This window comes from Colobus angolensis, unplaced genomic scaffold (genome assembly GCF_000951035.1).
Source record: "Colobus angolensis palliatus isolate OR3802 unplaced genomic scaffold, Cang.pa_1.0 Scaffold33, whole genome shotgun sequence".
NCBI classification, from domain to species: Eukaryota; Metazoa; Chordata; class Mammalia; order Primates; family Cercopithecidae; genus Colobus; species Colobus angolensis.
Window position 1 is genome coordinate 4,329,346 of NW_012116599.1, and position 15,208 is coordinate 4,344,553.

General features: G+C 38.6%; 1 protein-coding gene across 1 annotated transcript in view; it reads right to left on the minus strand.

Moving 5' to 3' along the window:
• Window positions 1–15,208, minus strand: part of DOCK10 (dedicator of cytokinesis 10) — a 185,896-nt gene that overhangs the window by 104,564 nt on the left and 66,124 nt on the right. The window contains exons 8-11 of the mRNA XM_011952036.1: window positions 7,847–8,030; window positions 6,477–6,562; window positions 6,087–6,170; window positions 5,817–5,972 (exon numbers count right to left, since the gene is read on the minus strand). Of these exons, the coding sequence (XP_011807426.1) occupies window positions 5,817–5,972; window positions 6,087–6,170; window positions 6,477–6,562; window positions 7,847–8,030 (510 nt within the window). The remainder of the gene's footprint in view (window positions 1–5,816; window positions 5,973–6,086; window positions 6,171–6,476; window positions 6,563–7,846; window positions 8,031–15,208) is intronic.

Below are 15,208 nucleotides of genomic sequence, written 5' to 3' on the forward strand. Positions count from 1 at the left end.
TCATACTGTGGGTTTTGTTAAATGCTTAACGGTATCTCCTGTCTTTAAATGTAGTAATGTGACTAGTTTATACCAAGGGGACAAGTTCAATTTCTTAATACTAGCAATAATTGCCAGCTCCCTTACTGGTAGAAAAAAGTTTTTGCATATAAAATAATTCAATAAATTATTTTTAAAAATATAAAGCAATTACAAAGTAAAAGTTTATAGTATACCAATTTAAATTAATTTAGAAAAACTCTTGTTTTGTGGTAGTGGTAGTCTGCCAAAAGTTGAAAAATGCAAAAATTACAGAAAAATAACTCAAGTGAGAACTCAAAACACATTGAAGGGCAAAGCAAAACCCTTATTATTTTTTCCTGAATTGTTGCATTTTGATTTTCATTTCTACTTTGTGAATGGAAATAAATACCTACTTTGATAACCCATCAAAAATTAAAGCTCATGTGGTGATTCATTTCTTTCTTCCAATCCACCTTTTCAAAATAAATGTCAAATCACTGTCTTTTCAGTGAGGATTTGTTTAACAAAGCATCTGCAAAGCCTAACAAATTAATTCATAGGTTTCTTGTGTTTAGAATTCTGTACTCTTCTGAAAAAAACTCAACGATAAAATTTTAAATGTAGTTCTACTGTGATGTAGCTTTATTAGTTCAGATTTTTGGAGTCAATTTCTATTTTCAAAGAAATGTTTTATACTATAAAACCATCAACTTGAATTTGGTTTTCAATTTACTGACTAAAAAATTACATGCTGTCAAACATTGTTTTCTCATCATGAGGATGTTATTTCAGGGAGTCTTTAGAATCTCATTCATTAAATGCAGTAGTTGGCTCCTGAGCAACTTGGAGAAATACTTCAATTAATTTAAAACATGCTCATTGAATTAAGAACAATGAGTTTAAAAATAGTTTCATTAAGGAAAGAGTGTCATTGAATAAATAAGCAATGATTTTTAAAAAACAATGGCATTAAATAACAAACTGCTGTGAAGGTGAGGCTGATACTATTTTTTGTATTATTGCTCATAGGCACAATGAAATTATTTTTCTAAAGTAATTGCCTAGTTTTTCAACATATGTATCAACTATAAAATGAAAACACCGACATACAAAACATTCCAAATCAACTTAACCCTTCGGTCTGACAGATACCAAAAGACACACTAACTTGGGTCTCTGTACTTGGCCCTGTTCTCTTGCCTGGGGAGATCGGCCTAAATACAAGTATTTGGCTTCTGAATATGCATCTTAGTACAAAGAAAGGAATTCATGTGGAAGGAATCATATGCCCCTGGCAGTAGAAAGAAAAGCCCACTATCTTTGGTTTTCAGTTTCTAAATTGCATTTTAAAATGTTCTAGGTCAAAAAAAGCATCTATTTTTATTTAACAAGGTGACTAAGTGACATTACCATTTGAGGTAATGATATGGTTTGGCTGTGTCCCCACCCAAATCTCATCTTAAATTGTAGTTCTTATAATCCTCATGTGTCGTGAGAGGGGCCCAGTGGGAGGTAATTGAATTATGGGGGCAGTTACCCTCATGCTGTTACCATGATAGTGAGTGAGTTCTCACAAGATCTGATGGTTTTATAAGGGGCTTTTCCCCTTTTTGCTTAGCATTTCCCTTTGCTGCTGCCATGTGAAGAAGGACATGTTTGATTCCCTCTCCGTGATGATTGTAAGTTTCCTGAGGCCTCACCAGTCATGCTGAACTGTGAGTCAATTAAACCTCCTTCCTTTATAAATTACACAGTCTTGGGTATGTCTTTATTAGCAGCGTGAGAACAGACTAATACAGGTATTTCCAAATGGTTCCAAGGACTAAGTTTCTAGATTTTTGTTTTGTTTTTATTTTAAAATCCTGCATGAAGGCATGATCAGATTACTTCCAACACTTTCCACTCCATGGGAGTTGCTCTTGCCATAGTCCACAACATCCTCCACTTTGCCATATCTACCAGATGGACTCCTCTTTTGCTTCATGTTCCTCAGCTTCTTGGCACCACTACCACAGCTGCCCATTCGCTGTTGGTTTCATGATACAGTATTCCTTGGTTTATCTTTATCCCAACAGCCATTTCTGCTTAGACTTCTTTGGTCACTTCTCTATTCATCCTTCAGGTATTTTATTTGGTTTCTGGCCCCTTCTCTATGGTCATAGACATTTTTAGATCCCCGCCCCACAACATTATTGTCTGAACTAGACTTCCAAATTTGTGTTTCCATTCATGGCCACTCCATTTTTTTTTTTTTGAGACAGAGTCTCACTGTGTCACCCAGGCTGGAGTGCAGTGGTGTGATCTCGGCTTACTGCAACCTCCACCTCCCGGGTTCAAGTGCTTCTCCTGCTTCAGCCTCCCAAGTAGCTGGCACTACAGGCATGTACCACCATGTCCAGATAATTTTTGTATTTTTTGTAGAGACAGGGTTTCACCATGTTGGGACAGGCTGGTCTCGAACTCCTGACCTCAGGTGATCTGCCTGCCTTGGCCTCCCAAAGTGTTGGGATTACAGGCATGAGCCACTGTGCCTGGCCGCCAAACTTGCATTTGAATCTGTTCCTAAGATATCTCTCTTTGGATATCTAATCGTCCCAACAAGTGAAACATGTTCATAATGGTATTGTTGACCTGGATTGTGCAAATCTCTCTCGAGTGTTACCATTTTAGTAAATGGCATCACCGTGTGTAAAGCTGTCCAAAGCAAAAACCAGTACTCATCCTTGAGATTTATTTTTCCATCATCCAGTATATCCAACACATGAGGAAAACCTATCAGCGCAATTTACAAAACACCAGTCCAATCCACCCATTTCTCTCCTTCTCCCTTGCCAGCCCTTGTTCAAGCCATGCAATAAACGGTGGTAGTAGCCTCCTAACTCTTCTTCTTGGACAACTCTTGTGTTTTTGTTTGTTTGTTTGTTTTGTTTTAAACCTTGTTTTTAAAGTGCTTTAAACCATTGAATAGCATCCACTCACACTTAGGATAAATTCAAACTCTTCACTGTGGCTTAAGGCCCTACATCATCTTATCTCTGTTTCTCCTATGTCATCTTGGTATGTCCTTTACCTCCCTAACGCTTTTCGGTTCCTAGAACTTGCTAAAGCTTACCTGTCTCAGTGCATTTGTACTTCTCTTTCTTCTGCCTAGAATGTTCTCCCCCGACCTGCGTTTTTATCCTTCCCAACCCTTAGGTCTCTGTTCAAAATCACCTCTGCAGAGGGGACCTTCTATGACCGTCCTGTCTAAAGTAACCCTTTCCTGCATTCCTCTGGAACACCTCTCTCCATATTTATTTCTTTTAAAGAACTTGGAATCATGTGTACTCAAATCGTTAGTTTTCTTGTTTGCTTTCTGCTGTTTTAAAAAAGACTCTGATTTTCAAGACACTGGGGACCTTGCTTATCTAGTTACTTCCTGTTTTCCCAGTTCTTAGGACAAGTCTGGCTCACAGTAGACACATGGAATAAGTATATTTGGAGAATGAATAAACCTGACTTCAACTACTTTCTTTTTTTTTTTTTTTTTTTTTTTGAGACGGAGTCTCGCTCTGTCGCCCAGGCTGGAGTGCAGTGGCCAGATCTCAGCTCACTGCAAGCTCCGCCTCCCAGGTTTACGCCATTCTCCTGCCTCAGCCTCCCGAGTAGCTGGGACTACAGGCGCCCACCACCTCGCCCGGCTAGTTTTTTTGAATTTTTTTAGTAGAGACGGGGTTTCACCGTGTTAGCCAGGATGGTCTCGATCTCCTGACCTCGTGATCCGCCCGTCTCGGCCTCCCAAAGTGCTGGGATTACAGGCTTGAGCCACCGCGCCCGGCCTCAACTACTTTCATTTCTACTCACACCTAGTACACAGTTAAAGTTATAGAATATAAAAAAGCTTCGTTTTTCGACAAGATTCTTATTGGTGACAGATTTCCATTGTAGCTTACCTGTCAACAAGAATCTCACATATATCAAGACAAATATCAATAACTTGCATGCAGTTTTGACAAATCGCAATGCAATTTCTCACATATTTAGATGATGGTTAAGTATTTAATGAACGCTTACTTTGTACCAAGCAATGTCTGAGTGCCGTTGATATGGTACCCTGTGTAACCACAGTGATCATTTGAAATAGGTATTGTTACTGTCTCCATTTAAAGGAGTGAAGACTGACAGTAGGCCGTTGCCCAGCGTGGCACAATTTGTGAGCTGGAAAGCCAGGCAATCTAATCCCAGAACGGCACATCCCATTTGAGTCTCCTCATTAAATCAGAGGTCCACAGCATGGACCTTTTCCTGCTCTACACCTAGGGTAGGAGGCTCAAAGCAAATCATTGAGGTGCTAAAGACACAGGTCAGTCGGTATCAAGTGAAGTCTTCTGAAAAGGTTAATTCTTTCTGCCATCCACTCACTGTCGCAACTAACAGGGCTAGTTTCACTGGATCAGAAATAGATGAAGGCATGACATATGTGGACCCAGTTTACAGTGAAAACTTAATGTGGTTTCTGCCTTCGAAAGCCAATGTGACTCCTATCAAGGATCTGGAAATCAGTTTTTCTCTTTGAGGTGAAAGATGACAATTGAGGATGATGGATTAGAAATGTGAACAGAATGCATTAAAAAATAATGAAAGGAAATATGCCAAAATATTAACTGTGCCTTACCATGATTAGGATATTAATATAATAGAGATTGATATAGAATTATGAGTGATTTAAAAACATAATTCAACATTTAATAACGTTTATGCTCATAAACAGTGCCCTTCCCACATATACATTCACAATGTAGTGGGACTGCCCACTAAAGTACTAAGAGGAAGTTCTCAAGAGAACTCACACAAATATCAGTGAAGCTCCTTTGTCATTTCTGCTATTTACATGTCCCATCCTACTAGTATTTATTTAACATCCATCTAATATTATTTTACTTGATACACTATTTAGATTTATCCTCAGCAATAATGGCTGGGAAGTCACAGGGTTTGTTAGCTTTGATTTTTCTCTAATAGACATGAAAATAAATATAGAAAGAGTAAAATAAAAACATCCATGTAAAAGCCATCTTTTACATGGATAAATATAGAAAGAGTAAAATAAAAACGTGCATGTAAAAGCCAGGCGCAGTAGCTCACGCCTGTAATCCCAGCACTTTGGGAGGTTGAGGCAGGCAGGTAGCTTGAGCCTAGGAGTTCTAAACCAGTCTGGCCATCATGGCAAAACCTCATCTGTATAAGAAATACAAAAAACTTAGGTAGGCAGCCACAGTGGTGCGTGCCTGTAGTCCATTACCCTGAAGCCTTCGGTGGGAGGATCACTTGAGCCCTGGAATTTGAGGCTGCATTGAGCTGAGGCTGCATTGAGCTGAGGCTGCAGTGAGCAAGAATGCGCGACTGCACTCCAGCCTGGGCAACAGAGCAAGACCATTTCAAAAGAAAAAAAAAGCCATCTTGAGTACTACTAAGAGAAGTCACACAATGCCATTGAAAACTCTAAACCACTATGCTGATTTCATAGAAAGAATCCCCAAACACAGTCCTTTAATGTTTTTTTCTTTAAGTTAAATGGAAAATTTTATGGCAGTATATTGAAAAAGTATAGTATATTAATATTTTATTATGCTTTATTCATACAGTGTATTATAAAGTGTTCCACTTTAGAACTTGTAAACTTGTGTAATGTGGGAAAATGCTGTTAATAATGTTCCCTGGTACACTAGATAGTGTGAAACCAGTGCCTGGAATTAGCAGGAATAGAAGAGATTTTGACTAGGGTGGTGTAATGCTGGCTGAATGGTATAAGATGTAACAGAGGAGAAACTTACATTCGTTATCGGATCATTTTCATTCTCCGTAACGCATCCCTGAAGATTTAAGTTGAGGGTTTTACAGACGATCATGATTCTCTTGGCAGCTTTTTCTTCAAATGGTTTGATCACAGACTCAGGTTCCAAGAGATCTTTTTTTTGAAGTTTCAAGGTCTAAAAAAGTTTTGAATGAGTCACCAAACATCCAATATAAAAAAGAAATTCTAAATTATAATCCCCAACTGTATGGATCAAGTTCATATCTGCTTAGAAAAAATTTTGACTTACATCTATGTCTGCATCTAGAGAGAACAGATTTAGCCTCTCCATGTTTCGAGTTGTTCTTACAGTATCTTCTGTTTCTGTGAGGTACTACAGAGAAAATCGTGTTAGTCCTTGGTGTCTAAATATCCAGATACAGCCCGACACATCCACATGGCCAAGAAGCAGCCCCTTGGTATTATCACCATTTTAGTATTACCCATTAACACTTGGCAAATCTTGTAAAAGTATCTTTCCTTTTTGAGCTCTATGTGTATGTTAATGAAAACACATAGGTTAATGGAAAGTTAGTTTCTTAGTCTAAATCTTAAAAGAAAGCATTTACGTCTTTCCATGAAAGCGATAACTAACAAATAGCTCAAATTGTTTTTGCAAGTACAATGTCAACTTTATTACCTTTGCAAAGTCTGGGTGTAGGTTGTTCTCTAAAGAATCTGTTTCCTCTGGCGTGCATTCGCAAGTTACAGAACTATCCAGCGAATCTTAAAAAGATACACCAAGTCAGGTGATTAAATATTACTCATGAGTCACACATCTTCTAGCCTGTGACTTACAAAACTAAGTTAGACTTAAGAGCTAAGAGGGACGTTGGTGAGCCTAAACTTCCGTTGTATTCTGACTCCTGAAGATTGCTGGATGATCTGGGCCTGGAAATCAGACCCTCTGAGGATCATTTTGGGATTCTTGCCATGATACCATCTTGTGTCTACAAGAACTTTGGATTTTTACACTACATTTATACTTGAGGTTGTCTTGACCTACTTAATTAATGCATACTAAAGTTTTCTTAAATATGTATGTATTTGGTAATTCTTGCTCTCAGGCTGTCAATTTAGAATCCAACTTCTTGCTTCAGCTACTTAAACTCTGTAAGACACTCACTGTAAACATTAATACTATGGTTGTTATTATTAAGTAAATCATAAGTGTAAAACACCTACTATGGCATACAGTAGTTGTGTTAAAACCAACACAATCAACAATAGTTTTTTTCCACATTATTCTTTGGCTCTTTCACTCTAGAGCCTGAGACGTAGACTAGGAGAACTTAAAGATGCTTTGGTTTCTAATGTACCATGTGCTGTGCAAAACGCCTGAAAATAGTTTTGTTTTGGGAGGAGTGACTGACTTTGCTGGTGTTGAACTTGCCTTCTATGCAGCTACAGGCTTGCTTTTCTAACTTTCTTTTCACCTTTTCTTTCCTCTCTCTTGTTCCCTTCTCTTTGCATAAAATGAAGTAGACTCTTATGAAGGAATCAGGATGGGGAGAAAAAAAATTTAATCTTATAAAAATTCCATTACCATGTATAATTTTTGAAACTTTCACATATAAGATGATCACAGTATGATCAAAAAGCATAAATGAAAGATGCTTTTTAACTTACAGGAAGGAATTCATATTTGCCTTTACAGAGCATAAGATTCATTAATTAAATTTAATGAAAGACTGAAAACCACAAAATGCCCCCTAAAAGGTAATGTCCCATTGGACATGAGCACATTTTTGATGCTGTGACAAATGATTCCCAACATCATTTGCTGGGGGACAGCCTCAGATCATTGCGAGTTGACTCTCAATTGTACTTATGTGTGGTGGCCATTACTGTGCAGTAAAGATTTAGGAGTGATTAGTGATTTCTTGGAACAAACAGCCCCAGGATGGATGAGCTAGAACAGACAGCGACTACAATGCCTAGCAGCTTTAGTGAACCAAAAACACAGGTCACACTGGACAAAGGAAGGAAGACGGCTTCATATGCTCTCACCAAGCCCCAGATCAGTGAGCTCTGTGCTCCTCCTCCCTTGGAGGGGCCCCTCAGGACTGATTTGCAGAATGCGGTTGAGGGTGTGGATCCATTCATCCATATCTGACTCTGTTTCAGCTGCCAGCACAAAATAGGTCAGGTCATTCATTTTCAATTCAAAGGCATATTTTCTTAGTCTGTTATTCTGTGGTATAAAAAGAAAGAAACAAAAAAAAGAGAATACCAAAAAATAAGCCTCCGAGAGAGAGAGACCATTTATGTGGGCTTGAAAGTCCAAAAGTCTTTCCATACAGATAGGTAACATAAAGAAAATTTTCTAAAACAAGACAAAATTTTAGATGGCCCTGATCATTTTATTTGGTTTCTTTCAAAACTTTTTGTGCTAAGAAATATCCTAGGGTTTTGTTGATTGGATGTACACGTTAGCTTAAACATTTCATCATGGGCATGTGCTTGAGTATATTCTCAACTCTTTGTAAGAGTTTCTTTGAGTTTCTGCCTGGACTTTCTCACCTTATGTTCTGTGATTCATTCCAGGTGGGCGTCTGACCCTATCACATCCCAGAGGCAGCTCTTACGAGATCACTAATAGGCCCTGTGTTGCCATACTATCTTAAAGACTATTTCTTTCTTCATATCTTCCTTGTCCTTGCAGCATAATTAACACGATGGCCACCTCCTTCTTTCTGAAACTCACCTTTCTTCAGTTTCCATGACCACACTCTATTCTGGTTTTCCTTCCACCTCATTGGCTGCCATTTTTCGATCTCCTCTGCCAGCTCTTCCTTCTCATGACCTCTAGTGAGAATCCTGGCTATGCCTCAGACTCCTTTCTCTCCTTTATTTCTCATCTATTCCAATGGCCTCAAATGACATTCATGTGCAGTGACACCCCAATTCCTTTCCTGACTCTGGCTTCACCCACCTCCAGATTCTTCTATAACTTGACATCTCTACTTTGCATTTTGTGACCAACCCACAAAGCCTTGTTCTAGCTCCTCAATGTGTTCCTGTCATGTTCCTGCTGCTGCCACGAGGAAGGCCTGAGACAGGCTAGCCCCCTCCACCACACATGCTCTCACAAGCATGGTGAGCATGGTGTGTGTCCTCATGTACTTATATGATTTGTATCTACTCTTCAGATCTCAACCGAAACTTTCCTCAATTTTCCAGTCTAGGACAAAGGGACAAAGGTCTGGTCCTCCAGAGCACTTACCATGATTTGAAATTATCTGCTTATTCATTTTTGTTTATTTGTTTTGACAAATACATGTCTCCCTTAAGGCTACCTCCGTGAGGACTGGATCAGTTTTGCTAACCACCGGATTGTGTAATAGTGCAGACACATGAAGGATTCAATAATGGTGGGTTCAAAACCAGTCATATTTTATGAATGGAACAGAATAGGTTCCTATTCCAAGTTGACATTCTAGTAGAGAAGAAGTGAATGGATGAATGATTGAAGGAATGAACAAACAATTGAAAAACAAAGGTTCTCCATTCTGCAGAGAACCAAACTAAGCCAGTGTGATGAGTAGGTACTTTAGATTGGGTGGTCAGAAGCAGGCCTTTCCCTAAAGGAGATCTCTGATTTGAAATCTGTAAAAAGAAGAAATGGGCTATTGAAAGTTCAGGGAAGGACATTTAAAGCCGGGGGAACCCAAGAACAAATTGTTACAATTTTATATATTCCCGGCATGAGATTGGAATGTACATTTAAAGAGAAAACTTTCCCCTAATGACACAATCTGGTGTTATTTAAGGGGGTGGTTGCTGGAAAGATTACTGAAGATATTTCATCTTTGATTTACTCCAGGCAATTCCTATGCAGGTGTCCAGCTTTTATCAATAAGGCCTGTAGCTTACTCATAATTGTAATAGAGCAAACCCTAACACTTAGGACAACTCTATTAAGTAGAATACAAATAAGAGAAGAGCCATAAAATGAAATGAATGGTGTGGGATTGTGGCTAAATAACAATGTATGAAATTCTTTTTGAGAACAGGATTGCTATTTCTTGGTGACAAGCAAAAATTTCTAATACCCCTCCAGCAATGTTCTCTTTCTTTGGGATACTCTCACAGACTGTCCCAGATAGCTGTTTTTTCAACATTCACAATAGATTACTAGTGCAGACACAACAATTACTAAACACTGGTTCTGTTAATTTAAATGTCATAACAACCCTATCAGACCAATCACGTTATTCCATTTCACATGTAGTGAAACTGAGTTTTGGGGAGATTAATTAAACTGTGTTTGGGATTATATTGATAGCAAATGGTAGAGAAGGGAAAATAAGCCCTATATACTCTAACAACTGTGCTCCTAATCCCACCCGCTGAGCTGTCTTATGCATTGCACAGAGCCAGGGACACAGAAGATGCTCAACTGATGCTGGTCTCCTTTCTTGACATTGCCCTAGCACAACAAAGGGGCATCTGTGGCCTGGGAGGTGTGGTTTCTCTCAGTGCTCGAGAACACATAGTGGGGCAACACATAGCCTTGAGAAAAAGTAAAGTTCAGGAACTGAAGGGGAAATAATTGGCTAAAATGCTAACTATGGTTCTCACGTGGAAATTCACAGCTCGAACATCACTTTCTAGACTTCCAAGGATGAGCCCTTTGCTCCTGTCCACATTTTTGTATTACTGTCAAGTATTATTTATTTCTTTGCCTTATAATGACTTAGTCACAGGCCCGGCTCTTTATAGTCCACAAGTCTTAGAAGGGCAGAACCTAAATTTGTATCCTCAGTGCTTAGCGCAGTGATATAATTGACTATCAAAGAGATATCTGTTGTGTTCATATTTTGTGTTGGACAAAAACATAGCGAGTCCCTGCTCTTGCAGAATAGGAATGACAGGCATTAAGCAATTAATCAGACAAATGTGATATCAGAAAACGAACATACCTAAATTGTGTATAAATGTTTTGAAAAAGAGGTATTAGGTTCTATGAGAACATAGAATACAAGTCTTTGGACATGTAAAAGGTCAGAGTTGCATTTTGAAAAAATCATTTTGACTGCAGTGTAAACAGAGTGGAGGGTACTCAGAAAGCCCATGGCCTCAAACTTCAGTGTGCAAAGCAAACATCTAGGCAGCTTCCTTCCGAAGGCAATTTCCTAGATGCCCCACTCTCCCCAGGAGGACTGGGGTAGATGTCCTCCATGTGCCCTCACACACAGCTCTGGGATGTTCTGATGAAGAAGGGCTACAAAACTGCCTGTAACCTACACTGATAGACAGTCTAAGGGCAAAGACAAGATGGCTGCAGAGCAGGTATAAAAGGAAAGACAGGTGTCCTATCACAGCACAATTTCCTTCAAAAAACAACGGGAATAGAAATAGACACTCAGGGCTGGGCGCGGTGGCTCACTCCTGTAATCCCAGCACTTTGGGAGGCCAAGGCAGGCAAGATCACTTGAGGCCAGGAGTTTAAGACCAGCTAGCCAACATGGTGAAACCCTGTCTCTACTAAAAATACAAAAATTAGCTAGGCATGGTGGTGCACGCCTGTATTCCCAGCTATTTGGGAGGTTGAGGCAGGAAAGTTACTTGAACCCAGGAGGTGGAGGTTGCAGTGAGCCAAAATTGTACCACTGCACTCCCAGCCTGGGTGACAGAGTGGGTCTCTGTCTCAAAATAAAAAAAATTAAAAAAAAAGAAAGAAATAGACACTCATAAAAGAACTAGAAATGTCCAGAGTTTGGCACACAACTTTTGCTAGGACATTTTTAAGTATTTGATTATAGAAAAATGCAAGCAAATCTCAGTGTTATCTTGAAAACAAACAAATGAAAGAATTTGCTCGATGAATTTGATGCTGCAAATAATGTTAATGGGGAGATAAAAAGCAACCTAAAATGCTTATATTGGGTCCAAATTAAAGGGGAATCGAGCTGCAACCTGCTTTCAAATGAAGATGCTGAACACTAACAAAATTTTGAAATGAAACATTACAAAATGTAAACAAACCTTGATTTGACTGTCTAAACTGCATTCTGTACTTCAGATGAATTAAATGTGATTGCCGGCTTCAACAATATCATCACAAATATTCTTAAAAATTTGAGCAAAGTATTACAATCTTGTTTCTCAAAAAGGGACATTTATAATTAAAATAAATATTTGATTTGAAACTTCTCAAGAACTAAATTACCTTCTTCTATTTCAAAAGAAATAGAACTATTTGCAGCTCAGAGAAGCTTATGTTGGGAAAGATTAAGGTGTCTCTGAGTGGTTTTCGATCTCGCTGTCTGTAATCTCAAAGATAATGTCATATAGAACAGCAAAAAGGACAAAAATTGAAAATCAATGGGACATGTCAATAGGACATTTTAATAACTTTGAAGTACAATTGTTAAGTCATTAAAATGGTAATCAAGAAGTAATCATATTCTTCTTTTTACTCCCCCCAAATTTTCCTTTATTTCTCATGTATCAGTGTCCTTTGCAGCCAGTGCAACTACTTCGTTCAGTCCACCTTACCGTAGTATATCTACATGACTTCATAAATAGTAGGAACCTGTGAATAAGTCTTATTGTCATGATATGTTTAACGAGTTGTGGCAAACTGTTCTGCTTCCACAATGTTCATCTGAAAAAGTTCCAAACTGTAGATACTCCAAGAAAATCACTGAAGCCAATGGAGGACTGAATATCAAAGAGGGAAGCTCCCCAAACCAAATATTTAATTACACCTATTATGTGGCTAGCATCTGGCATAGAATTTTGCAGGAACAAAAGAAGAGTCTCAAGGGAATCATACAACAAATCCAGGTTTCTGGTATCGATGGCTCCCTTCCATGAAATCCTCTCCACTCTCTGTAGGTTTATTTGTTCATTCATTCAATGAAAATTAAATGGGTACCTCCTATGTTTCAGTCACACAGAACTGAAAAAATTCGAGTGAAGTGCTTTCCCTCATTGAACTTACCTTCTGGTGTAATGAAATGTCAGTAAGCAAATAAGCAGAAAGATAACATATGTAATATACACACACACACACACACACACACACACACACACACCTATATAGATATATAAATAAAATAGATGTGTAATATAATATGGCATCATGCAGTGATAAATGTAATTTCATTCCTGCATATGTTATCAGGACTTACTGCTTGAGGTGTGTCACTTGTTTTATTTGCATGTGCCATATTTGGTTTGTTTTCTTTTCTGTGCATCCTTCCCACAACCTGGAAGCTTTTTGAAGACCTGAGCCACATCTATTTTCAGAGTTTGCTCTTTTCACAATGGTTTGCACATTGCAAGTTGCCCAATATATATAGTATTTGCCGAAGTGAATCCCATATCTAAAAGTCACTGCTTAAAGCTCCACATGAACATATCTTTGTAGTGTTTCTTCTGGCCACATAGCTTATGCAGGTAGAATAAATGTACGTATGTGGTCATGTCTACTTTACATATGATAATACATCATTTCTGTGGGCATCTGTCTGTAATTTTGGACTCCTCTGCCACAAGTTAAACTTTACAATTCATTAGCTCTGTGACTTGTGAAAGACACTCTATCTCTCTGAATTTTATTTTAATAAATGGAACAATCATAATTCATGTTCCATCAAGTGCTGTCAAATAATATATTAAATGAAGAAAACCACAAGTATAATTTTGGCTCTTATTATTCTCAGAAGTGAGATTTTCAGAGCTTGAGTTGCGAATGTGAGGCTTACAGGTCATATTTGGCTTCTAGATTTGTTTTCCTTGTAATGTTCTTTCCCCTGCTCCCAATTTGACTTGCTTTCTGTAGGCAGGCATTCTCCATGTCTACACAGTCCAAGCTGCATCTATTTCTCACATCTGACCTCTCTTCACATATGAGGGGGCTGCTTGACCTATAGGAGGTATCTGCGTTTCTAGCCTTTGGTTAGTCACATGAAGCCATTGTCCTGGAACCCATATCCACATGGTGGTAGACTCAGCACCTAGAAGGAAACGAACCTTGTCCACCACACTGTCCACACCCATGTAAGCCTGTTTAAAGTGACATCAGCTATTATCATTACTGAGATAGGGACCTAAAACAGATGGGATTCTTGGGCTGTTCATTCTCTTCTACAGTGGCAGAACCTGGAATGAATGGATGGATAGATGAATGAATACGAGAATGAATGAATGAATACATGAACTGAAGGGACAAGATAGATAACACAGGCCTAAATATCCCTTAATCCCAGAAAAAAAAAAACACAACTTGAAGCAGCAAAAACCAAGTTCTCTTCCAGACCGGGAGCATAGACCCATAAAAAATATCTAATACTGTTTGATGATGTTATGAAAAAGTAGAAAACCATGATTAGGTTTTGTCTTTTTGTGTGTTTTTTTGGGCCAAGATTCAGAAATTGTCAGTCATAAACATTACCTAAAGTCTCTGAGACAGCTGGGAAGGAGTTTCTCTCTACTTAAACCACCCTTGTAATATATGTCTAAGAATTCCAAATTATTCTAGGGAAAATGATGATATGGATTGAGTCTGAATGAATCAAACTGAAATGGCAATTCACTAAAGATTGTTATGAACTTGAACTCTCTAAGAATGCCGGATGCTAAGTAGTACTTTCTGAGGCAGAGACTTTGTTCCTCTTTTTTGTTTGATTCAACAGAACCTGGCAATGATTCTACATAAAATTGGTCTGATTCATCGTAGTTATTCATTTGCTCTATGCTTTTGTGTGTACATGATTCATCTTCAGGCACATTTCATGCCTGAAAGCTTACTAGAGCACTGGTTAAACTGACATTATTTCACTCAAATTCTTCTCTCCAGATGTAAAAACTTATACATCTGGAAGAACTTTAAGCAAATATGTAAGAACTGGGACCCACACGCAAAGTGACAAGTGACCCAGGGTCTGTCTCCCCAAAGTGATCCCAAGAAACTGGTCCCTGCCTCTACAAAGGATGTAGAGAATACTGGATAAAGCTTCTTGATAAACAGGAATATAAATGCAGGGATAGAGGTGAACTCTTTAAAAGATATATGTGCCAGATCCACCTTGGGGAATACTACAGACAGGCCCAGCTTTTTCTGTATAGACTTACAGCCTGAGCTGAAAGAGTTCATGGTTTCATGTTCCCAGAGCATTCCATGGGCTCTGCCATTCATACCTCCATTATCGCTCCATTCATACCTCCATCATCGCTCTTGAGATATTGTGTGACAGTGAGCAAGTAGCGATGCCCTTCTCTGATTCTGACTTCAATAAAGAATAACCACTGCTCAGTGAAATAAAACAGGACACAAACAAATGGAAGAACATACCATGCTCATGGATAGGAAGAATCAATATCGTGAAAATGGCCATACTGCCCAAGGTTATTTATAGA